This window comes from Triticum urartu, chromosome 1A, assembly GCF_056163025.1.
Source record: "Triticum urartu cultivar PI428250 chromosome 1A, HENAU_Tu73, whole genome shotgun sequence".
In the NCBI taxonomy this organism is placed as follows: Eukaryota; Viridiplantae; Streptophyta; class Magnoliopsida; order Poales; family Poaceae; genus Triticum; species Triticum urartu.
In genome coordinates, this window is record NC_141873.1 from 72,580,857 (window position 1) to 72,607,940 (window position 27,084).

General features: G+C 44.7%; 2 protein-coding genes and 1 pseudogene across 2 annotated transcripts; 2 read left to right on the forward strand and 1 right to left on the reverse strand.

Moving 5' to 3' along the window:
- The first annotated feature begins 4,370 nt into the window (after positions 1–4,370).
- Positions 4,371–5,785, forward strand: LOC125532708 (lecithin-cholesterol acyltransferase-like 1 pseudogene; annotated as a pseudogene).
- Positions 5,786–8,845: 3,060 nt separating this feature from the next.
- LOC125506758 (uncharacterized) lies at positions 8,846–10,096 on the forward strand. Its single transcript, XM_048671498.2, has 2 exons — positions 8,846–9,266; positions 9,376–10,096. Exons 1-2 carry the CDS (start codon positions 8,949–8,951, stop codon positions 9,745–9,747), a joined length of 690 nt encoding a protein of 229 aa, XP_048527455.1. The 5' UTR covers positions 8,846–8,948; the 3' UTR covers positions 9,748–10,096.
- A 5,189-nt stretch (positions 10,097–15,285) lies between these two features.
- Positions 15,286–18,210, reverse strand: LOC125547468 (peroxidase 5). The gene is made up of 3 exons (XM_048711331.2): positions 17,867–18,210; positions 16,347–16,671; positions 15,286–16,005 (listed from the first exon to the last, which is right to left on the reverse strand). The coding sequence occupies exons 1-3, from the start codon at positions 18,113–18,115 to the stop codon at positions 15,548–15,550; spliced, it is 1,032 nt and encodes a 343-aa protein (XP_048567288.2). The 5' UTR covers positions 18,116–18,210; the 3' UTR covers positions 15,286–15,547.
- Positions 18,211–27,084: the final 8,874 nt, after the last annotated feature.

The window sequence follows — 27,084 nt, forward strand, 5'->3', positions numbered from 1 at the left end:
GTGAAGTTTTCAAGTTTTGGGTAAAGATTTGATGAATTATGGAACAAGAAGTGGCAAGAGCCTAAGCTTGGGGATGCCCATGGCACCCCCAAGATAATCTAAGGACACCTAAAAGCCAAAGCTTGGTGATGCCCTGGAAGGCATTCCCTCTTTCGTCTACTTCTATCGGTAACTTTACTTGGAGCTATATTTTTATTTACCACATGATATGTGTTTTGCTTGGAGCGTCTTGTATGATTTGAGTCTTTGATTGTTAGTTTACAACAATCATCCTTGATTTACACACCTTTTGATAGAGCCATACATGATTTGGAATTTGTTAGAATACTCTATGTGCTTCGCTTATATCTTTTGAGTTATATAATTTTGCTCTAGTACTTCACTTATATCTTTTAGAGCACGGTGGTGGATTTGTTTTATAGAAACTATTGATATCTCATGCCTCACTTATATTATTTTGAGAGTCTTAATAGCATGGTATTTGCTTAAAATCCTAATATGCTAGGTATTCAAGAATAAAAAAAATTCTCTTATGAGTGTGTTGAATACTATGATAAGTTTGATACTTGATAATTGTTTTGAGATATGGAGATGGTGATATTAAAGTCATGCTAGTTCAGTAGTTGTGAATTTGATAAATACTTGTGTTGAAGCTTGTGATTCCCGTAGCATGCACATATGGTGAACTGTTATGTGATGAAGTCGGAGCATGATTTATTTATTGATTGTCTTCCTTATGAGTGGCGGTCGGGAATGAGCGATGGTCTTTTCCTACCAATCTATCTCCCTAGGAGCATGCGCGTAATACTTTGCTTTGATAACTTGTAGATTTTTGCAATAAGTATATGAGTTCTTTATGACTAATGTTGAGTCCATGGATTATATGCACTCTCACCCTTCCATCTTTGCTAGCCTCTCTAATACCGCGCACCTTTCGCCGGTATCATACACCTACCATATACCTTCCTCAAAACAGCCACAATACCTACCTATTATGGCATTTCCATAGCCATTCCGAGATATATTGCCATGCAACTTTCCACCGTTCCGTTTATGACACACTCCATCAATGTCATATTGCTTAGCATGATCATGTAGTCGACATAGTATTTGTGGCAAAGCCACCGTTCATAATTCTTTCATACATGTCACTCATGAGTCATTGCATATCCCGGTACACCGCTGGAGGCATTCACATAGAGTCATATTTTGTTCTAAGTATCGAGTTGTAATTGTTGAGTTGTAAGAAAAATAAAAGTGTGATGATCATCATTATTAGAGCATTGTCCCAGTGAGGAAAGGATGATGGAGACTATGATTCCCCCACAAGTCGGGATGAGACTCCGGACGAAAAATAAATAAAAGAGGCCAAAGAAGCCCAAATAAAAAAAGAAAAAAAGAGGCCATAAAAAACAGAAAAGGCCCAAATAAAAAAAATAAAAAAAATGAGAGAAAAAGAGAGAAGGGGCTATCCTTTTACCACACTTGTGCTTCAAAGTAGCACCATGATCTTCATAGTAAAGAGTCTCTCATGTTATCACTTTCATATGCTAGTGGGAATCTTTCATTATAGAACTTGGCTTGTATATTCCAATGATGGGCTTCCTCAAATTGCCCTAGGTCTTAATGAGCAAGCAAGTTGGATGCACACCCACTTAGTTTCTTTTTAAGCTTTCATATACTTATAGCTCTAGTGCATTCGTTGCATGGCAATCCCTACTCACTCACATTGATATCTATTGATGGGCATCTCCATAGCCCGTTGATACGCCTAGTTGATGTGAGACTATCTTCTCCTTTTTGTCTTCTCCACAACCACCACTCTATTCCACCTATAGTGCTATATCCATGGCTCACGCTCATGTATTGCGTGAAAATTGAAAAAGTTTTGAGAATGTCAAAAGTATGAAACAATTGCTTGGCTTGCCATCGGGGTTGTGCATGATTTAAATATTTTTGTGGTGAAGATAGAGCATAGCCAGACTATATGATTTTGTAGGGATAACTTTCTTTAGCCATGTTATTTTGAGAAGACATAATTGCTTTGTTAGTATGCTTGAAGTATTATTATTTTTTATGTCAATAAGAACTTTTGTCTTAAATCTTTCGGATCTGAATATTCATACCACAATTAAGAAGAATTACATTAAAATTATGCCAAGTAGCACTCCGCATCAAAAATTCTGTTGTTATCATTTACCTACTCGAGGACGAACAGGAATTAAGCTTGGGGATGCTTGATACGTCTCCAACATATCTACAATTTTTGATTGCTCCATGCTATATTATCTACTGTTTTGGACATTATTGGGCTTTATTATCCACTTTTATATTATTTTTGGGACTAACCTATTAACCGGAGGCTCAGGCCAGAATTGTTGTTTTTTGCCTGTTTTAGGGTTTCGAAGAAAAGAATATCAAACGGAGTCCAAACGGAATGAAACCTTCGGGAACGTGATTTTCTCATTGAATACAACTCAGGAGACTTGGAGCCTACGTCAAGACACGTAACAGGAGGCCACGAGGTAGGGGGCGCGCCTACCCCCCCCCCCCCCAGGCGCGCCCTCCACCCTCGTGGGCCCCCTGTTTCTCCACCGACGTACTTCTTCCTCCTATATATACCCACGTACCCCCAAACGATCAGAAACGGAGCCAAAACTCTAATTCCACCGCCGTAACTTTTTGTATCCACGAGATCGCATCTTGAGGCCTGTTCTGGAGCTCCGCCGGAGGGGGCATCGATCACGGAGGGCTTCTACATCAACACCATAGCCCCTCCAATGAAGTGTGAGTAGTTTACCTCAGACCTACGGGCCCATAGTTGGTAGCTAGATGGCTTCTTCTCTCTTTTTGGATCTCAATACAATGTTCTCCCCCTCTCTTGTGGAGATCTATTCGATGTAATCTTCTTTTTGCGGTGTATTTGTTGAGACCGATGAATTGTGGGTTTATGATCAAGTCTATCTATGAATAATATTTGAATCTTCTCTGAATTCTTTTATGTATGATTGGTTATCTTTGCAAGTCTCTTCGAATTATCAGTTTGGTTTGGCCTACTAGATTGATCTTTCTTGCAATGAGAGAAGTGCTTAGCTTTGGGTTCAATCTTGCGGTGTCCTTTCCCGGTGACAGTAAGGGCAGCAAGGCACGTATTGTATTGTTGCCATCGAGGATAACAAGATGGGATTTTCTTCATATTGCATGAGTCTATCCCTCTACATCATGTCATCTTGCTTAAGGCGTTACTCTGTTTTTAACTTAATACTCTAGATGCATGCTGGATAGCGGTCGATGAGTGGAGTAATAGTAGTAGATGTAGGCAGGAGTCGGTCTACTTGTCTCGGACGTGATGCCTATATACATGATCATACCTAGATATTCTCATAACTATACTCAATTCTGTCAATTGCTCAACAGTAATTTGTTCACCCACCGTAGAATACTTATGCTCTCGAGAGAAGCCACTAGTGAAACCTATGGCCCCCGGGTCTATTTTATCATATCAATCTCCTACTACTTAGTTATTTACTTTGCCTTTATTTTACTTTGCATCTTTATCATAAAAATACCAAAAATATTATCTTATCATATCTATCAGATCTCACTCTCGTAAGTGGCCCTATAGGGATTGACAACCCCTATTTACGTTGGTCGTGAGGATTTATTTGTTTTGTGCAGGTGCGAGGGACTCGCGCGTAGCCTCCTACTGGATTGATACCTTGGTTCTCAAAAAACTGAGGGAAATATTTACGCTACTTTGCTGCATCATCCCTTCCTCTTCGGGAAAAACCAACGCAGTGCTAAAAGAGGTAGCAGTCACCGAGCTGAACGTCTGCAGATCACGGAGGTGTCGTACCTTCGGTGCTAGGATCGGTCGGATTGTGAAGGCGTACGACTACATCAACCGCGTTGTCATAACGCTTCCGCTTACGGTCTACAAGGGTACATGGACAACACTCTCGCGTCTCGTTGCTATGCATCACCTAGATGGATCTTGCGTGTGCGTAATTTTTTTTTAAAATTATTGCGTTCCTCAACAAATTACTCTCTAGCATGACTCTAATATCACCATCTTTATATCTCAAAACAAATGCATGGAATCAAATTTCTCATATATTCAATGCTCTTTATATGAAAGTTTTTGTTATATCCCTCTTGGATGCCCATCATATTAGGACTAAATTCATAACCTAAGCAAATTACTATGTTGTTTAAAGACTCTCAAAATAATATAAGTGAAGCATGAGAGTTCAACAATTTTTATAAAGTAAAGCTGTCGCCGTGCTTTAATAAAATATAAGTGAAGCACAAGAACAAACTGCCTAGCTCAAAAGATATAAGCGAAGCACATAGAATATTTTAATAAATTGATGATTAAAACGTGTCCTTCTCAAGGTGTGTACAGCAAGGCGTACGACGCCGCATCCGACGACTACCGCAACGTTCCCGGCATCTAGACGCACGTCCCCTTCTTCGGCTCCACCCAAGGCTTTCACCACCCAGACCCAGACCGGAGGAACTTCTCCTACACGGACAAGCTCCTAGAGAGGCTCGAGGGGGTCGGGTACCGCGACGGCGAGACCATGTTCCGTGCGCCCTACGACTTCCGATACGCCGTCGCGCCGGCGGGACACCCATCGAGAACCGGCACCGCGTTCTTCACGAACCTCAAGAGCCTGGTGGAGAGGGCGAGCCAGCTCAACGGCGACCGCCCGGCGATTATCGTCACCCACAGCTACGGTGGCACGCTGGCGCACCAGTTCCTGATCCAGCAGCTCCTGGCGTGGCGCCGGCGGTTCGTGAGGCACTTCATCCCCGTCGCCGCTCCGTGGGGCAGGCTCGTGCTGGGCATGCAGGCCCTCATCTCAGGTAACAACCTCGCCCTCCCCTTCGTCGACCCCGAGGCCCTGCAGAAAGAGTACCGCAGCCTGCAGAGCAGCCTGTGGCCGCTACCCAGTGCGAAGGTGTTCGGGGCCGCGCAGCCGCTGGTGAGCACCAAGCGTCGGAACTACTCAGCCGGCGACGTGGTGGACTTCCTCGTCAACATTGGGTTCGGGGAAGGCGTCGGGCCATACGAGTCGCGTGTGCTGCCGCTGTTCAAGGAGTTGCCGACCTCTCCGATGGTGCCGGTGACCTACGTCGTGGGGGTCGGGGTGGCGACGCCTGAGAGGATGGTGTACCTGGGGGACGATTTCGAGGCAACGCCCGGCGTGGACGTTGGGGACGGCGACGGCCTGGTCAACCTGGCGAGCCTGGTCGCCGTGGAGCCGGAGTGGAGGCGTCGTGGTCCTTATTTTAGGATGGTCAAGGTGGCCAACGTGAATCACACGGCCATTCTGGTTGATGATCGCGCGCTTGGGATTGTCCTGAGAGAAATTGGACGAGCTAATTAGTCCAACAAACTTTTATATTATTATTATTCTGTTTGACGCCGGTAATAAGAGCCCGTTCGGCACTCGACCAGCTCTGCAAAGTAGAAAGATCTGTAGAGTACCGATTCATCCGCTCGGTAATTTTTAACTGCGGTTCCGGCAGCTCCGCGAGCGGAGTCGAGGAGCAGAGGGCCTCCGAACAGGCCTTAAGTAGAGTACTTACCTGGTGCTCTTATCTTGGCCTCTACCAATGCGCCCCACAACGATTACCAGCTGGCCCTTTGACACGGTTTGGATGATGTAGGTGTGATGAACTGTAATGTGATGACCTCTGTAATTCTTTATTTACAATGAATCATTGCTATTCATAATCAAGTTTTCCTATAAGAGCATATATAATGGTGACATATGGATATAGATGACTCATGACAAATAGTTTCAGGTAACTATAATGATTTTTTCTTCTCAATGCAAGCTATTACTAGTGGACATCATTAAAGAATATAAGTAGATTCTCACCACATGCATGCCTACTCTTCACTTCAACTTTTCCAACTTTATGCACCAGACCACACTTTTTCTCTTCAAGCACCCGCCTCCTACAGAGGATCCCGCTTCCCTATTCGAATCTACTTTTTCTGACATCCGATCCTACATGATATGTGAGGCATCACCCTAGGCTATGCATTGGCCATGCCCTCGGGCAAGCAAGTGGTAGTTTATCCTCATTTGCTTTGACAGGGGAGAAGATTAGCATTTAAATGGAGCGAATGCTCTTACCGAATTGACATAAGCCGAAAACTATAAGAAGAAATGCCAGAGCACGCAGGTGAATATCTCGTGCTCCCATGCTCCAACAACAAAAAAAATTCAAATTTCTAGTTTAAAAAATAAAAAATGAAGATATTCACAAGATAAATGCATACGACGTCTATATTTTTAACTCCAAACCTAAAATACATAAAAGATTTAAAACGACAATTTTAACATGAATAGTGTCACAAGAAGACAAAAGCTAAATATACTGTTCACATTGTATCTCTATGCGTAGTTTGAGTTTGAAGTTGAAATTTTAGGAGTTGTATATTTTGTGAACATCCACGATTTCTTTTAGAAGCTTTTGATACTTCAAAATTTAAGTTTTATGACATTGAAACATGGTAGCACCTAAGTCATGGAAGCGCCAGATATTCTCCCGAGGTGTTGCCACCCCCATCATCTTGAGGAACCGGTCACATATTGTGTGTTTGGTTCATAGCCACACATTGTCAAACTTTGGTGCAAGTGTGGCAGCTGCTTATGGCTACTGTTTATTTTACTGCCACAATGGTGGCATGCCACACTTGTGGCGACTAAGTTTTTCACCATATATTTCGTGGCATGCCACGACTTAGTAAGAAAAGTGTGGTTGATAAATTTGGATGATGTGGGTGTCATGACCTCTGTAATTCTTTATTAACAATGTATCATTGCGTATTCGCGTTTAAACGGAGCCGATGCTCTTACCGAGTTGACATAAGCCGGAAACTGTAGGTGACAGAACAGAAATGTCAGAGGTGTTGTGGGTGAATATCTCGTGCTCCCAAGACTTTGATGCTATCATGTTTCAACGGAAATAAAACTCAAATTTGCAGGTTCAATTTTTTTTAAAAAAAAACTACAGATGTTCACAAGATAAATGTATACAACGTCTATTTTTTTAAACTCCAAACCTATAATACATAATAATATTTTTAAAATAAGATTTCAACATGAATAATGTCGTAAGAAGAAAAAAGCTATTTTTTACTATTCACAATGAAATTTGTCTTTTTTGTATCTCTGTGTATTTCAAATTTGAAGTTCCAATTTTTAGGGTTTGTAAACACCTATTTTGTGAACACCCATGATTTTCTTTAGAAGTTTTTGATACTTCAAATTTGGCATCGAAGCATGGTAGCACCTAAGCTTTGGGACCACCCGATATTCTCCCGAGCTGTTGCTACTCCATCATCTTGAGGAACCGGTGACATATTGCGTGTTTGGTTCATAGGCACACATTGTCAAATGTTGCCACACAAGTGTGACAGCTGCTTAAGGCTGTTGTTTGTTTCACTGCCACAGTGGTGGCATGCCACACTTACTTAGGAGTATGTCCCACATATCATACACACATGCTTTTGCCAAATCACGTCACACTTGTGGCGACTAATTTGTTCACCACATTTTTTGTGGCATGCCACGAGTTAGTAGCAAAAGTGTGGTTAAGGGCATGTTTGGTCCATAGTCAAAATGTGTGACTATGGAAGTAGTAGCTCAACATTCTAGCGGTAGTGGTTGTTCGGTGGTTCGGGACCTCGATATAATTATTATTATGGTTGAAGTGCTTTGTAATCTCAATGAATTTTTATAATAGATACGAGTCTTTGAAAAAATGTCATTTCGTAGTAACCATTGTACTTTGTTTGATGTTAGTTTGTGAAATATTACTTCGAACAATATGTGACCACCAATGTGAATGTCCACCCAAGTTTTCACCCCAAGCCTTTGACAACTAGCTGTATCCTGAATACGTGACACTACAGATGCCCCCTACTTTTTCTTGTTTCTTATACGTGACACTATATGTCTATATATCACAAGTTCACAACCAATGTGAATGTGCACCAGAGTTCAGATCAAAGATGCTGCATGTTCACTTCACTAAAGTCCTTTGACACCCGGCTGTGTCCTGATGAGTACCTGACACTATAAGGACATGTACAATGGAGGCAGCACTTAGCTGCTGCTCCAGCTCTTAAACTAAGCAAAAGTAAATGAAACTATTGTTTGTGAATTTTTTCATCCAACCGAGGCTGCACTCCAGTGGACCCCATCTTGCAACATCTCTCCTTTTACATGCATGCCATTTTCTTCTTCTCTCTCTGTCTCTCTCCTCGCATGCATCACGGTTGCCTCTGCTTTTCTCCTTTTGCTTAGCTCTCACAGCCGAAGAGACTGGATCTTCTATAGGCTACACCTTCACCTGCGAGGCTATATCTTTTTATCCGAAGCTAGCTCCGAACCTAGCTGAACCTGCGGGGCATCCGTTTGAAGCTACCCATTGGCCATGCTCTAAAGATGCCCCTACCCCAAGCATGGAGAGAGCCCTTTAGAGCATGGCCAACGGGCCACGCTGGACTAGTGCCTCAGACTCCACATCGGCCTAGATTCCCTGGATTAGAAAAAGGCTACCGCTTGTAGAGAGAGAGAGAGGGGATCTTGCAGAGGAACCGGTCTCCTCGATGAAAAGCCGCTGGCCAAGGTGAAAAAGAAAGGAGGTAAAGAGAGGATGTGGGACAGGAAAGGTTGAATGTGGACCCAACAAAGAAAAAGGGATGCGTGCTGCTTCCATTGTGGAATGACCATGGCTTTATCTATGTGGAGTATGGAGCAGCTATAAGGTGATGTTACCCTTGTACATGCCCTTACTCCATGCAGTTTTTGTTGAGGAGGACGAGGGTACATTTGTGGTCTCCTTTTGCCCCTGCCGCCAACGTGCCAGCCCAGCTCTTTTTCCCTTCCGGAGCAGGCACCACCAACTCAAAAGCTGACACCATGCCCGTCCCCAAAGCCGCTGCCCAACACAAAGTGTACCCCCGGCTCGCAACTCCGCAAAAACAGAGAGGCACTCGCGCCGGTCGGTTGCTCCGGCGAGATAGATCATCTTACCCCGCCATGGCCGAGGAGGCGCAGGCGCTGGGGCTGGCTCTGGGTCTGGGAGCGGAAAGCTCGCCGGGGACGACGACGGTCGAGGTGACTCGCGCGGGGGCGTCCAGGCGGCGCAGGTCACCCCGTCTGGAGCGCGCGCGCCGGCAGACCATGTCCGTGCTCTTCGACGAGCTGGGCGCGCTGCTCCCCGACCTCCCCCATCGGGTTCGTTCTCTTGTCCGCTCGTTCCCGTTCTTGGCGACTGTTCTTTTTGTTTCTCCGGCGTTTGTGTCTGCCGATCGAGGCATCTAGCTCATGCCCGTGCACGGCGCAGGCGTGCAGGGCGGACGTCGTCGACGGGGCCATCGCGTACGTCAGGGCGCTGGAGGACACGGCCGCCGAGCTCGAGGCGCACAGGGCGATGTCTGCCGGGCGGAGCCGCCGCGCACGCGGCGGCAGCGCCGAGGTGGTCGCGGCCGGGGAGACGTCGTGCTTCGCCGTCCGGCTGCGCGCGGCCAGGCCGGGCGCGCTCACGCGCGTGCTCCAGGTGTTCCAGCGGCACCGCGTGCCCGTCCTGGCGGCCACCGTCTCGCGAAACGGCGGGGAGGCTGCGGTCACGGTCACCACGGCCGTGGTGGCACCGGCGGTCGCGGGGAAGATCGAGGCAGATATCATTAGCAGCAGCATGAGTGACGAGTCGTACTGAATGATCGATCAGCTATGTCGTCTTGGATTCTCGTACTATTATCGTTCGGTCGGTGGATGCATCTCTCCTCGAATTTTAACGCGTACCTTCAGCACTCAGAAAACTGTTCCGTATGCCACTATGCTGTACAGATCTGTTAATTCCCATTTACATTAGATTTAGCTATGGCTCATCCAAGTTATCTATCGCACGATCAGGTTCTCTAAATTTCGTGCAAATACGTGATCCCTGCGTTGGGCATGGAGCCTGTTGTCCCCGTGTGCTATGTAGGCTACGTTTTCTCTTCATTCAAGTCAGAATTGGAAGAATCAACATCTGTGCGCTAGATGGCGCAGCCCACTTTCAGTGTAACCACAGTTTGTGGGAACCGGGGTTTTTCTGTTTTTTTCTGCTTCTTTTTTTCTCTATTTTTTTTGTAATGTTCAGAAAATTTGGTGATTCAAATAAAATGTTCATTATTTTAAAAAATGTTTGCCACTTTAAAATAAATCACTCTTTTAAAAGAATTGGAGTTTAAAAAATGCCCTGTTTTAAAAACAATTGTTCACGGATCCAAAAACTATTCCCCCCAGGTTTTATTTGGTATTTCAAAAAATGTTCATGTTTTCCAAGAAATATTCGTGCTTCAAAAATAGTGTTCATGTTTTTCAAAACATGTTTGAAATTTCCAAAAATTGTTTGACATTATAAAAACTATTTGGGATACAAAAAATTGTTTGAAATTCCAAAAATAATTCACATTTTTAAAAGATGTTTGGAATTAGAAAAACTTTTTCAAAAAAATTCAACATTTTAGAATTCTTCACAATTTTCAAGAAATGCTAATGTGCTTCCATCAGTTCCAGTAGGAGGTAGCCAGTTCGATTCCTGGCAAGCTGGAGACTTTTTGCGAGTTTTATGTTGTGCGCCTTCAAGGGTCCGTCCAGCTGCGTGCACTACTGTACGTCACACTCTTCCCGTGTTTGCAGTGACTATATCTCGCTTATAGCAAGACGGAAGGAGCTCTCACCTTAAGCATCCATAGAAACGGGCGGAGATCCCAGGATTCGGTCCTATGTCTCCTTGATTATGGGCACGTTGCTAGACATTGGGTAAGCGTCGGGGTTCGTCGTGAATACTAGGGCACAACCTAATTGAGGGGACAAGAGCTGGTTTCCATTGTTTTTTCCAGCTTCCTTTGTTGTTTGTTTATCTTTATTTTTTCATCGGTTTTCTTCGTTTCTTTCTCCATTTTAATTTCGTTTCTTCCTTTTTCTTTATTTTTCTTCGATTTACCTAATTTATTTTCTTGCTTTCATTGGTTGTTTTTCTTTTATTTATTTTTTCTTTGTTTTACTTCGGTTTTGTATGTCGTTTTCTCATTTTTCATAGATTTTTTTTGTTTTCTCTCTGGTTTCACAGGTTTTCTATACACAATTTTGGCGTATATATCTAATAAATTTTTTACTACATTTAACCTTTTTCAAATTCTTGATTAGCATTCATCAAATACCAGATTAATATTTTCTGAATAGATGGTAAAAAAAATTCTATACACATTTAACATTTTTTTCCAAATGCTTGATTAATATTTTTCGAATACAATTTTATCATTTTCTGAAACCACGGTCAACGTTTTATATATACACATTAAAAAACTTTCGAATACAAGTTACTATTTTTTAATACATAGTAAACATTTTTTCTATACACATTTAACATTTTTCAAATACAAGTTCAATATTTTTATATACACATTTAATATTTTTAAATAAAAGTGAAATATTTTTTGAATACATGATGAGCATTTTTTCAATATTTTGTGTAAATTGTATTTTGGTGTATTTATCTAATACATTTTTCATTTTCTTGATTAACATTTTTAAATACCAGGTTAACGTTTTTGAATCATCGTCAATATTGTTTGTTGTCATTAAACATTTTTTCCAAATGCTTGATTAATATTTTTTGAATACTAGTCTAACATTTTTTGAAAGCATGGTCAACATTTTTTATATACACATTAACAATTTTCAAATATAACTTTAAGATTTTTTGAATAGATGGTCAGCATTTTTTAACTACAAATTTAACATTTTTCAAATACAAGCTCAACATTTCTTAATACAAGGTCAACCTTTTTTTGTTCACACATTTAACATTTTTAATATAAAAGTTTAACATTTTTAATATAAAAGTTTAACTTTTTGAATAAATGGTCAACATTTGTTTTCAATTTTTTTATTTTTTAAAAATACATGAGCAACTTTTTATTACACAATGTATATGCTTTTGTGTACATTTCTCACATACATGAAACATATTTTCTCTATACATATTTTAACATTTTTCAAATGCTTGGTCAATATTTTTTTATGTTTTATCTAAAGTGTTTTTTGTCATATATTTACTTATAATATTTGGAACCATAAAAAATATGAAATTTAAGCAAAAAAACAAAACGAAAAACATGTAACTTTTTCTTGAGAAAAAAGTGATGTTGTGTCCTCCCTTGCACCTGAGCCGGGCCATGTCGCTCTCGCCTTCAGTGAGGCTTCCCTACGTCTTGCTCTAAGCGAGACATAGGGGCGCCCACCCGCGTCTAACAAGTCACTAATTTTTCATCCAGCCATTTTGGCCGTGGGCTTATCCATCTGTGCGTTGATCCATTACATTTGTTCATTCCTTCCTTGTTTTTTGCTTTTTTATATGTTTGTGTCTCCATGGTCATGCGGTGGTTTTGAGGTGCTATCTTTCTCTCGTTTTTATGGTGATTTTTGTACTGATTGTTTTCTACTCCCTTCGATCCATATTAATTGTCGCATGTTTTGTGCAACTTTGTACTTAAACTATGACAATTAATATGGCTCGGAAGGAGTATCTTTTTCTTTTTTGTTATTTTCATTCTCATATTTTTCCTCTTTTTCATTTTCTTTTCTTCCCCATTTTTAATCCATAGTATTTTTAGTACATGAAAACTTTTTGAAGTGTGTGAACACTTTTTAGAATTCATGAGTTTTTTAAAATAACATCTTCTCAAGTTATGTTTTTTTTTCAAATTCATCATGATGATTTTTCATATTTGAGTTTTCTAAATTCATGAACTTATAAAGAATTTGTAAACTTTATTTTGCAAATCTTGCGTGACTAGTTGAATATTCACCACTACACTTGCAACTGCAAGTGTGGTAAATCGACTGCAACAGTATGGCCCTCAACACGACTCACGAGTGCAACTCGTCATGTAAGGGGTTGCTTGTGAGTTGTATGCCCACCACTAGACTTGCAACTGTATGGCCCCAATGTGACTGCAACGAGGGGCAGGTCGTTGATCAGTTGCATGTCCATAGTTTCAAAAAATTGTTCATGATTTTTTTTCATTTTTGGTTGATGAACTTTTTCATAAATAGTGAACTATCTTTAAATTCATGTTTTTTTAGATTCATAAACATTTTTAAAATTAACAATCCTTTTTTCAAATTTGCTTTGTTCTTAGAATTCACTAACATTTTCTTTGAATTCACAAACATATTTTTATTTCATCACTATTTTTTAGTTTTGTGAAACTTTTTAAGAATCGTTGAAGATTTTTTACTTCACCCAAAAATTCAAAATTAAGAAAAAAAGATGAGAAACTCCTTGGCGAGCAAGCACATGTGTGTCTATTGTGCAGACATGAAGTCTAGATTGGAACTGCTCTAAAAAGGCCAAATTTGTTCATGTTTTTCTCACCATCCGTGTGTTGCCCCTAAGGAAATTTGTTACGGAACAACCTAACAACTAAAATAAAAGAAAAGCCCATGAGCCTGGATTTATGGGACAAAGAAAAATTGCAAACAATCAAAGGCTCAACCTTCAAGCACGACTTGCTTTTGTTCAAAAAAACATGACATCCCACCCAAGAGCCTGGCCCTAGTGTCCTCATGATCGTGAGAATGTCGTACCCCCAAAACATTGGGGACCCGGAAAAAAGGCCAGGGAGATAAGAGAAAAGGGACCATAACATCTCACCTTTTAGACAAAACTTGATTAAGTCTTATCTACCCCTAAAAAAATTAAGTCTTATCTAGATGTGCCATAGAAAGATCCTTTTCTTTATTATGACTCTACATGATCTTCCATATGAGATTATTTGACGATTCTCGTGCTCTATGAAGCTTCTGTCCTTGTCCCCAAGCTGATGTGTCCACTCACCATGGTATGCCGACCTTACCGAGAACAAGACGTTTTTTGTGAACCTTCAAGCTACAAAATCCTTCAATTTGTGCGTTGACAGTGGGATCACGCAAGAGGTCTTCGTCCCACAAGTCTATTGTTGGGTAAGTCAGAAACCTTTTTCCCAACAACTAAGTTTTTTTTAGTCGTAGCCAAGCTCTTCTTGGGAGTGATAATTCGTGTTGTGGGGTAATCCGGAATTCATTTATCATCCCATATATCAATTTGTGTACGGTTTTCCACTCTCCATATGGAACCCCGGTTAAAAGCTTGGATGTCTGCCAGTATGCTTTGTCATGTAAAGGATAATCCACTATTCATCTTACTACCATTTATTTGTCTACCATCTGAATAGTATTTCACTCGTAGTACTCTCCCACACACAAAGTGACTTCAAATCACACATCAACCTTTAGACTTCTTTTGCCAGCATTGCCACATTAAAGCAATGAGGATATAGAAAACCCAAACCACTCATATTTTTAAGGATACACTGTTTCCAGCTGGCAAACTAAACCAATATATCTTTTGATTTGTTGGCATCATCCTCCCACCAGAATTGCCATATTTCATTCGTGATTTCTATGGCTTGAATATAGACATTGCATACACCACTATTACTTGTGCCACTGCTTTTAACACCACCTTTTACCTCATGCTCACAAGTCGAGAAGATGTTTAAAACAATCGTAAGCCCAAATATTTATCTAAAACTACGTCTCTAAGGGTATCCAATATAGCAAGCCCAAATATTTATGTAAAATTGCCTTAAGCTTTACCTGCATTGGACATTGGGGAAAGAGCAAAGTGTCGCAAGCAGAGTGGGATGGATGAGTGCATCATTTCTGGAGTTTTCGAGGTATGGATGGTTTTTGGTGACACCTTAACTTCAAAAATGAAACTGAGAGCTTCTCTGGAATTGTTTGCCAGTTGTTTTCTGTAAGACAAAATACTTCACTTGTTTTGTGTAGCCAAGTGTAGTGTGACTTAAAGACAATCATTTTCTCATTAGTTTACTTGTCAATTTTGTGGTCAATCTAACAGAAGGTGGGCGGGCACAATTTGGTCTATCTGAAAGTGGCTAAGATGGAGGGATTTGTCGCTATTGTATTTTTGTTTATTTTTTTCATGCAAATTCTTAAGCATCATTTACCATTGTTCATGATAGCAATAATCCATTGCCCTTCTTCTTGCCTCTTTCTGGTGGCGTGGGTTGAGGAAGGCTCTAGCTTTGCCTTTGGTTGCGATTGTGTTAACTCTGTTTACTTGATCGACCACAGTTCAATAAAACATCCGAATACCTAAAATCTGAACCATTTCATCGAGAAGTTCACAAAGTGATAGTAGTCGAATCAAATGCATAAATAAAAGGGAAATGTACAAACATGACGTAGTAGTACTAGTAGTACATTATTGTTTCTTGTCGAATTCACAACTCAAATCGAATAATATGCTTTCTTGGAAATGTGCTTCCATATTTCACACCACCATATAAAAACGAACCAAAGAAAAATAAGTAACACAATAGAACAATATATATCGTGAATTTCCCCAAGCATACATACAGAGACAAACGCAGCATTCCAACCAATAGCTCAATCAATTACTAGTTCACCTTGGAGCAGTTCAGCCTGATCTCCCCCTTGCTGCCAGTGAGCACGTCCATCTCGCTGACCTTCACCATCGCGGCGGCGAATCGCTTGGTCCAGTAGTCCGAGGGCTCCCGGGCGTAGAGGTCGACGAGGGCCGCCGTCTCAGGGTCGTCCATGAGCGCCATGTCCGAGTCGAACGCCACCGTGCCGGCCAGCAAGTTCTTGTAGTACTGGTTGTCCATCACGAATGGTGTCACGTCGTCGAGCTGCACCATTGTGGTGTCGTTGTGCGCCGCCGTCGACGGCGGACACTTCTTCTTGAGACGCGCAGCATACGCCGGCGGAATCGCCGGGTCCGTGCCGTATGCACCGTTGTTGTAGTACTTGTACAAACGGTCCGTGAACGATGAGCAGTGTGAGGTGCCGATGGAGTGGGCTCCGGACAGTGTCACCAGCTCCTCGGCCGTAAAACCTGTACATTAAACAAAGGCTGACGTATTTTTCTCAGTGTCACAATATACGCCCGTTAGATATTATATTACAAGGTCTTCACGGTTACACTTTGATCAATGATTTTATATAAATAATATCATGCTTCACTAGAAAGTAAGTATTGTATTATAAGAGCATGTTTCAAGGTAGATGTAGTGTCATGCATTTGTGTTGTATATGTCGGTAATATTTTCTATGTTGATGCCAAAACCAAGAAATGATTGACCTATGCACATTCTAAGAAAGAATATAGTATGTACGCGTAAAGTATGTGGTTGTGCACGACTATTATATGTCTGTATGTACTGATGTGTATGTTACCTTTTGCAGTGAAGTTTTCGATAAGCTGATCATGGCGGAAGTCGGGGTGAGGGACACTAGGGAGAACCTCGTCTTCCTTGGAGACGAGTCCATCACGCCGGCCCGTTGGAATGGCATAGTCGAGCCCGCTAGCAAGGAAGGCTCCATCACGAGCGGAGAGGGCTAGGATGTCGGCACAAGAGACGGTTTGTGGGCAAAGTTTCTCGAGAATCTCCTTGGCGTCACTTATGACCTCAAAACCATCCAAGCTGGGGTTGTTTGGCTTCGAGTCCCTCTCCGCCGTGTTCCCTGGTGTTGACTCGAGTAGCACCGAGGCGTCACAACCCTAAAAACATATACAATATTGCTCTGAGTAAAGTTAAGTACTTGCACACGTGCAACTAAAAAATGTACTCTACTCATTTATAAATATAAAGAGCTTTTAAAATGTATCATTCTTACAACATTATTCCTTAATGTGTAGAAACATCATTAAATTGGTTTCATTAGGATGTTATCTGAGTTGCTAGTTTATGTCCAAGCTAATTGTAAAACATTTCTTAATCAAGGTTGCACATTTCTTGTATGTACTGCTATTTTATTTTCAATGCAACTTACGTTTTGCATTTCATTCTGTGTTTTGTGTACTTGTTATTGCATTCATAGTTTATTTATAGAATATGGTTATATTAATATCTTTCTGCGAGACAAAACCTAGAATATAGACGGCAAGTTAACCCCAAAAGTCAATAAACAGCTTAACAAGAAGCCTCCCAAAGATTTTGTAATAAAAATGTTAGAACACTGGATTTTTTTTAATACCACAAGTGGTAGATCTCAGAATTTGCCCTTGGAGGCACCGCACTTCATGCACATAATTCAATTGTCATCATAAACATCATAACTTTTTAAAGGGAAGCTATAAAAATTACAAATCCATTACATAAGAAACTTATCGAAATTTCAATAACTAAATATAGTGCCCAGTATATTCCAATTAGTCTCTGTACTGTTTGAAAGCTTGACCAAAGTATAAATGTTGATGGTGCAAATATTTGTGACACTTTTCATGATGGTGGAAAAAAAAAGACCGACCCATGACTAGCATGCTCAAACGGAAGACCTTCAAATTACGCACCGTGTTCCTGATCACACAGGAAAAAATGTGGATGAACCCACCTACATCCTCTATATACCCATCCATTTATGCCTCAAGATATCGTGTGCATTATTTTCTTTTTACTTTCGATTTCTCGCAAACAAAATACCAACTTTTCAGGTCAACGAATCATTATATCTACCGTGTGTAAAAATATTTCAGAACTTGTGGTGCGCTATAAATATTGCAAATAATATTATTTTTGCATGGAATGAACTTAGTTAGCTAGCATCATGGATCTCCCCGTGAAAAGGGACGGCACAGATAAAAGGTGCACCTACAGTGGGTTTATTAAGTCCACTCTAAGTGGCAAAAATCGAGTAAAAACTGCCGTGCAAAACATCATGAACTCAAGCTTAGTGAACATCAGCGAGCGGCTTACACGGACAAAGCAGTCGTGGAAAAAGAGGCGGATGATGTCGCCGGGGGTGCCGGGCTCCTTCTTGAAGGCCTTGGTGACGACTCGCCGGACGACCTTCTCCGCCTTGGGACACAACTCCTTATAGAACCCTATGGAGAGTCCGGAATCTTTCCACGCCACCACCGCTGGCGACGACGACAACACTAGGAGGAGTATCAGAGCCGTCGTCGCCATGGCAGGCGCCGGCATGAACGTCGACGAACCGCCCATGGTGATTGAGGCCTGACCGACCAACTTACCAGCCGGCCGGGGAGGAGGAATGAAGGAAGGAGAGTAGCTTTGCTGGCTAGTGCTTACTGCCAAGCCACAAACGCCAACATGGCTATATATATAGAAGCAAAAGATCTAAAAGCTTGTAGCGGAAATGTACGTACGTGTAGTGGTATTGCCGCCATTGCCGGAGGAGTGGGTGGCGCGAGCTTGTCGACGACGACGCGGGACACTGATTTAAGGTCTCGCCCTTCGTTTTCGAACAAAACACAAATGAACACGGCATGCACACGCGCCTTGCTTTAGTCTAATCATCAACTGATCGACTGCTCCTAGTGGCTGATTAATTACTCAATCATATGTTCATTTGTCCTGGCCGGTTGGTGATCCATGGCCGTCCTAACTTGCTTTTGTTCCCGTACTGCAGGGGTTTCTCATAGGGTCGAAGTCCATGATAGGAGGTTTAGGAGCATGCGTGATCGCATCAGTTAATGTAATGTACGTCTGCTGATTGAATAGATGGATTGTAATGCAGTGCTCAAGACTCGAGAGAGACTGTTTTCTTGATGAGCCACGTAACTGTGCCTTTTCTATAGTGTCTTTTCTTATGTCCCTTTCTTCTGGTTGGCATATTTCCTGCACCGGGAGCTATAGCTCTCCTTTTCTGACATGCATATTGCGAGCTTATCTTGAATTACGCCGATATATGTACTAGCATTGCAGATCAACTCCATAGGAAACCCTCTTCAAATAAAAGGAAAAATTTTCAGTAGAGCCTTAAGCGGATGCACGTTTTGCACAAGATGATAACCGCCTTAAGGCCAACACATGCTAAAAAATAAATTCAGCGCATACTAGAAAAAGAACTATTCTGAAGTTGCAGTATACAGAAATCGACCCAGGCTTATGAAGTTCTCAATCGAGGGAAAACAGTTCTCAATCAAGGGAAAACTTTGTTTCTGCCACTTTAGCTTTTGTCCACTGTGCTTATGCCACTCTAGAATTTGACATTTCACTTTTGTCACTCTTAGCTTTTGATAATATATCACTTTTGCCATTCCGTGGCAAAAACAAAATATTTGAAGTGACAATTGTAATACATTGTCAAAAGTTAAGAATGGCAAAAGTGAAATAAAACATTATTGTTTTTGCCACGGTGCATTTATGATGTATTGTTAAAAGCAAAAACTGATAAAAGTAAAATGCCAAATTTTAGAGTGGCATAAGTAAAATGAGCAAAAACTAAAATGACAAAAACAAAGTTAAGGGAAAAGCCTAGTCGTCATGGGCTGGCGTGGTGTCATTTCTATAGCAAGCGTAGTTCGGATCGTGCAAGCGCAAGTGCTCAATGCAGCTGGTCGAGAGGATTGCCGCCCCGATAGTGACGCGAAGGTTGTTGCGACTCTAAGAGCATCTCTAGCAGACCTTATATCCTGCCGATCCGCAAAACGCTTTTGCAGTTCACGAAAAACGCGTTTTAAAGATCGGTTTTTACCGCGGTAGAACAAACCCCTCAAACTTAAACTGTAAAACGGAATATTCACTTATATTCTTTCTTCACATCTTCTTCTTCCTTTCGTCCGTGTCCATACTCAGCTAGCTTGCTTCCGCAAAATCAACGAATAACACACGAAACGGTCAAAAATAGAGCCGCGGGATCCATCCATTAGATCTGCTCGAATCGATCAAGAGCTAGCTAGCTAGCTCTGCTCCAATCCATCCAGGAGCGAGCTAGCTAGCTAGCCTAGCTCGAATCCATCCAGAAGCGAGCTAGCTAGCTAGCACCTCCGTCGCCGTGCGCTGTGGCCGGGGTGGACGACGCGGCCGGCCGGCCGGCATGGACGGACGGGCGTGGTGGCCGGGCGGCCGGGCGAGCTTTATGGCGTTGGTCAGAGTAGAGATTTTTCAACCGCCAACGTTGACTGGTATCTATGGCTTTGTAAAAGTTGCCTTCAAAACTATAGATACGAGGGTTTCAGCTACGTGTTTACGGGGTTCGTTAAATTTTTTTAAAGGTCGGACGATTTTAAAGGATTTGTTCGGATCTTTTTTTATTAGAATTACAAAAAATGGTTATTTTACGGATTTGGCCACCTATACGAGGTCTGGTGAAGATGCTATAAGAGCATCTCTAGCAGAGCCCTCAAACCTCCAAACCCTTATAAATAACTGCTTTTTTACAGTTTGCAAGCAAAAAATCGTGTAGACTAGAACCCCTTAACCCTCAAACCCTTAAATTTTTTTAAGGATCCAACCCTCAAACCTTCTCCCAACCCTAAAAAGTAAGGATTGAGGAGCAAAACCTACCCCAACCCTCATTTGGCGGTTATTCTCAGGCGGGAGGGAAAAATCCCGCGCCCAGGCTCGCGTCCGCCGCTGCTAGTCTCCCCTGCCGTCGCCGGCCGCCCCGTCGACCTCCCGCGCGCCCGCGCCCGCCCCGCCCCCAGCCGCCGGCCTCTCCTCCACCTCCTCCCGGCCGCAGCCGCGCTCGCCCCGGCCCCGGCCGTCGCCATACGTCCCGTCGCCCCGCCGGCTTCTACTCCAGCGCGCCCGCCCGCCGCCTCCGCCTCCCGCCCCCCGGCCTCTCCTCCTCCCGCGCCCCTTTGCCTCCGCGCCCTCCGCCTCGACCCGCCGCCACCGCCCTCCGGCCCGTGCCCGCTCCCGCCCCCGCGCCCTCCGCCTCCGTCTCCCACCCCCCGGCCACTGCCCTCCACCCGCGCCCGCCCCGCCCTCCGTCCGTCGTGCACGAGGTGCTCGACGGTATGCCCGCAACGACAACGTCATTCATGGGGAATATTCCGTTATAAGGGTTGGGTTTGAGGGTTCTAATCTTTGCCCCTGTTTTTCAACCCGTAAAAGTGCACAAAAGACCATTTTTGGACCCTTAAAACGCTAGTAAGGGTTTGAGGGTTCTACTAGACATGCTCTAAGTATGTAGTCGAAACTTTGGCCATAGCCATAGCACAGTCGAGAAGCTAAGGCACCGCCCTTGAACAAGCTCAATCACACGCGGGTCCTTGTGGTCGCTTGGGTGTGCGATATATCATCAAGTCGGTGGACCTTGTCCGCTAATGAGAGTCCATTGTTGTGTGAGGTGCCACACATGGCTGTCATTTTTTTATAAAGGACATTTCATTCAATTGATATATCGAGATTATACAACCGTATCAAAAGAATGCCCGATCTTCGCATAGCGCGATGCACATAGCCAACAAATTCAACATAACCAAAAATAAACATAGTTTTATAGCAAAAATAAATCAGTGCAGCCTAAGGTATGGCATATCCTATACGGAGATTAGAGCATCTCCAGCCGCGCCCCCAACAGGCCCCCAAGGCCCTTTTTTATCACGGGCATGAAAAAACAGCCCAGTCGCGCCCTGAGAAGCCCAATTTTCGCTGATTAGGGGCGGATTTGGCGCCGGCGGATCCAGGTCAAACCCGACGCGCTGGGGGTCGCCCGGGGGGTGCCGGGGGAAACAGTTTTGGCGCGAAAGCCCGGCGGGCCCGCCGAGTCAGCGACTAGACGTGTTCGCTGTCCTCATCACCCCGGTTTCCCGCGGGGAATCGATGCCAATGCTGCCGCACTGCCTCGCCGGCCAGCCTTCCATTGATGCCTCATGGGCGGCGCAGTGAAGGCGCGGCGCGTGTCCCGCGCACTCCCGTCACGTGTACACACAGAGGCCGCCCTCTTGCCGCCCACCCGCGGCTATAAACGCCGCGCCTCCCTCGCCGGTGAACGTACACTCCTTCGCCTCAGAACCCTCTCCCCTCTTGACCTCTCACCGCCGACGCGTGTCTCTCCTCTCTCCCCCGCCAACGACCATGGCCAAGCATTACCCAGGCGACGGTGCGGCGGCCAACGGCTTCGGCTGCCGCCACCTGCACGAGGACAAGGCACGCCTCCTCTACGAGGCCGACTACCCGGCTCCGCTGGACATGCGGGTGCCGGGCTCGTAGAGGCTGAGCGCCGGCGGCGTCCCGGTCCCTCCAGCGCCCACCGACGCTAATCGCCGCGCGGAGATCGCGTGCATCTGATCGTCGCTGCCAGAGCAGGCGCAGAACTAGCCGAGGTACGCCCCCGATAGCAACACACTGTGGATGGCATACTTCGACCGCCGCCACGAGGAGTAGCTCGCATCCACCAACGGCGTCGAGCCGCGCGGCCGCCTCAACTCCGTGGGGTGGCGCCAATGGTGGGGTGTCCCCGGCCGCACCCTCGAAGCCGTCCTCAAGCACATCGAGGCCGGCAACACACCGCGCTTGGAGTACCTAGCGCCACCTCCTTCTCTCGCTGCCACGGCAGCTCCTGGACGCCGTGGTGAATGGAGACGGCGACCTCCTCGTTGTCGGGCTCCCTACCCTCCGGATCGCCGACGCTTCGCTCCATCAAGCCGGAGCCGCAGGAGACGCCGCTCGGGCGTCGCACCCGCGGTGGCACCCTCGTCATCAACGAGGCGGCCGTGGCCCCTCTCCTCCCTCTTCCCGCCTTGTCCAGCTGAAGACCGAGCCAGGGCTGCTCCCCGTGAAGAAGGAGCATGAGGCCATGGCTGCCGCCGACGAGACCTCTCTTAGGTGGGCGCGGGAGGACTATGTCTGCGAGGAGATGGCGCGTCAGCGCCGCGCCCTCGAGGAGATTGCCGCTCGGCACTGCGGATGTGAGGAGGGTGACATCGTCATCCTCGACGACAACGACAAGGAGGCGCCCGGGCCGTCCAACCCCCCACGCATCGGCTACGCTAGCCGGGGGTGCAGCAGGGATGGCAACGACGACGACGACGGCGATGACTACACCAAGTTCTACAGGCTCCTCGACATGTAGAAGGTGGACGGTGGCGGCGCAGTAGTTCATTTTAGTTATTAGTTTTTAAATTATGTTTTCAGTGTTTTGTACAAATATCAATGAAATCGCCTAGTTTGGCAGAATTTGTGTTGTGTTTGGCCGAATTTTGGTCGACTTTGTTTTTTTAAACGGCGTTTGGGGCGACCATGGGGCGGCGGTTGGGAAACCGACCGCCCCCACGCCGATTTTTTTGCCCTCGTGCCTCCAGGCGGCGCTATTTCAAGCCCCTAGGGGGCCAAACGAGTGGAGATGCTCTTACACTGACATCCACGGAGGAAGAAAACCTCCCTGTTCGTATGCTCCAACCGTGTATACGCCATCTTAAAAAGGTCCATGTTGATTTTCATCCTGATGAAGGGGCATTCATGGTTGACGTAGCAAAGAAAAAATGCAGTTTCACATAGGAAATGAAATCATCCTACGTCTGGACATTGCTCAAGAGAAAAGACTCTTATCTGTTGCAGAATTCAGTCTCAGAAAGCAATTAAAGCAAGGGTGTTGGGCCACACGGTGATCGAGAGGGAAAGAAAAAGACAAGCTTCCTGGGTGATTTGGCTTCTGGCAGGTGATGCAAGCACAATGTTCTTCCACGCCAAATGCAATGCTAGGAGAAGAGAGAAGCACATCTATGCGATCAAGACGAAAGAAGGAGCAACCGTAACTGAACACGCTGCAATAACAGAGGAAATCCACAAGCACTTCACTGAATCTCTTGGCACAAGCAAGCAACGTCAACACACTATCAACAGGAATGAGTTGCAGATTCCAAGGATCAATGCGCAGGGATTGGGTAACCCTTTCACAGAAGGGGATGTCTGGGCCGCGATCATCGCATCACCGGCTGAAAAGGCACCTGGAGCGGTCAGTTTCACCGGTCAGTTCTTCAGAGCTAGTTGGAGCACCATTAAAGAGGACATAATGGAGCTTTTCAGAAAGTTTTATCACCTCGCTGGGAATAACTTTGAGGAGATCAACAAAGCTTTCATCGCCCTACTCCCCAAAAAAGAAGCTGCATCGGAGATGACACATTTCAGACCGATTAGCCCGATCAACTCAGTTGCTAAGCTAATCACAAAGGTTTTATCGATGAGGCTGGCCAAGATAATCTTGGAGATCATCTCACCGGCCCAATCAACTTTCCAGAAAGGGAAATGCATACATGACAGCTACTTATACATTTAGAGTTGCGTCAAAGCACTCCAAAGATATAACAAAACGACGCTCCTATTCAAGCTAGACATAGCAAAAGCCTTCGATTCAATCTCCTGGGAGTATCTTTTGAAACTTCTGCAGCATATGGGTTTCAGCACATGGTGGCAGGACTGGATCACTCTTCTGTTGTCCTCGGCATCATGCTCCTGTCTTCTGAATGGAGATGCAGGGCCGCCGATCATACATCACCAGGGCCTATGACAAGGCGATCCTCTGTCGCCGTTGCTATTTATTCATGCGATAGATCCACTCCACAGGCTGCTCTCTGCGGCCACTGACCAGGGCATCCTCGTGTAGCTACCTGGTAGAGGAGTTAGCATGACAATTAGCTTGTACATCGATGATGCGGTCATCTTCGCAAACCCTAGCAAAGAGGAGTAGATACACTATTGGATATCCCTTAACTCTTCGGAGACGCGACGGGCCTAAGACTAAACCAGGAGAAATCTACGGTGGCTCCAATTAGGTGCGACGGTCTAAACCTCGATGATATCCTTCAAAAAATTGGTGGAACAATAGTTGGCTTCCCCATGACATATTTAGGTCTTCCGATCTCCAAGGGTAGAATTAGGATAGTCCATAGAATCAGATCACGGCTTGCGGGATGGAAGGGAAAGCTCATGAACAGGCCCGGGAGAAGGGTTCTCGTGCGGAGCGTGCTCTCTGCTACGCCAACATTCGCCTTGACTGTACTCCGGCCGCCAAGAAGGCTTCTGAAAGACATAGACAAGACCAGGCGCATATTTCTATGGGCCTAAGAAGAAGAATTACCAGGAGGAAAGTGTAAGGTCAACTGGAAGAAAGTGAAGGAAATATGCCCTAGAGGCGATAATAAAGTTGTTATTTATATTTCCTTATATCATGATAAATGTTTACTATTCATGCTAGAATTGTATTAACCGAAAACTTAGTACATGTGTGAATACATAGACAAACAAAGTGTCACTAGAATGCCTCTACTTGACTAGCTCGTTGATCAAAGATGGTTAAGTTTCCTAACCATGGACAAAGAGTTGTCATTTGATAAACGGGATCACATCATTAGAGAATGATGTGATTGACTTGACCCATCCGTTAGCTTAGCACGATGATCGTTTAGTTTACTGCTATTGCTTTCTCCATAACTTATACATGTTCCTATGACTATGAGATTATGCAACTCCCGAATACCGGAGGAACACTTAGTGTTCTATCAAACGTCACAACATAACTGGGTGACTATAAAGATGCTCCACAGGTGTTTGTTGAGTTGGCATAGATCGAGATTAGGATTTGTCACTCTGTGTATCGAAGAGGTATCTCTGGGCCCTCTCGGTAATGCACATCACTATAAGCCTTGCAAGCAATGTGACTAATGAGTTAGTTATGGGATGTTGCATGAAGGAACGAGTAAAGAGACTTGCCGGTAACGATATTGAACTTGGTATTGAGATACCGACGATCGAATCTCAGGCAAGTAACATACCGATGACAAAGGGAACAACGTATGTTGTTATGCGGTTTGACCGATAAAGATCTTCATAGAATATGTAGGAACCAATATGAGCATCTAGGTTCTGCTATTGGTTATTGACCGGATATGAGTCTCGGTCATTTCTACATAGTTCTCGGACCCATAGGGTCCGCACGCTTAACGTTCGGTGACGATCAGTATTACGAGTTTATGTATTTTGATGTACCGAAGGTTGTTCGGAGTCCCGAATGTGATCACGGACATGACGAGGAGTCTCGAAATGGTTGAGACATAAAGATTGATATATTGGACAACTATATTAGGACACCAGAAGTGTTCCGGGTGATTTCGGAGAAAACCAGAGTGTCGGAGGGTTACCGGAACCCCCCGGGGCACTAGTGGGCCTAGATGGGCCTTAGTGGGGAGACAGAGAGGGGCTGCCAGGGCAGGCCACGCGCCCCTCCCACTTGGATCTGAATTGGACTAGGAGGGGGTGGCGCCCCCCCTTTCCTTCCCCTCTCCCACTCCTTCCTTCCCCCTCCTAGTAGGACTAGGAAAGGAGGAATCCTACTCCTACTAGGAGGATGATTCCTCCCCTCCTTTGCGCGCCCTTGGGCCGCCCGGCCTCCCCCTTGCTCCTTTATATACGGGGGCAGGGGGGCACCCTAGAACACACAAGTTGACATTGTTTAGCCACGTGCGGTGCCCCCCTCCACCATAATCCACCTCGGTCATATCGTTGCAGTGCTTAGGCGAAGCCCTGTTCCGGTAGCTTCATCATCACCGTCATCATGCTGTCATGCTGACGAAGCTCTCCCTCGACACTCAGCTGGATCAAGATTTCGTGGGACGTCACCGAGCCGAACGTGTGCAGATCGCGGAGGTGCCGTACTTTCGGTAGGATCGGTCGGATTGTGAAGACGTTCGACTACATCAACCGCGTTGTCATAACGCTTCCGCTTATGGTCTACGAGGGTATGTGGACAACACTCTTCCCCTCTCGTTGCTATGCATCACCATGACAGACCTTGCGTGTACGTAGGAATTTTTTTGAAATTACTGCATTCCCCAACAGTGGCATCCGAGCCAGGTCTATGCATAGATGTTATATGCATGAGTAGAACACAAAGGAGTTGTGGGCGTGGGTATATACATATTGCTTGCCGTCACTAGTTGATTCTTGATTCAGCGGTATTGTTGGATGAAGCGGCTCGGACCGACATTACGCGTACGCTTACGCGAGACTGGTTCTACTGACGTGCTTCGCACACAGGTGGCCGGTGGGTGTCAGTTAGTCCAACTTTAGTTGAATCGGATTCAATGAACAAGGTTCTTTCTGAAGATCAAAAAGCAATCACTATACCGCGTTGTAGTTTTTGATGCGTAGGTAAGAACGGTTCTTGCTCAGCTCGTAGCAGCCACGTAAAACTTGCAACAACAAAGTAGAGGACGTCTAACTTG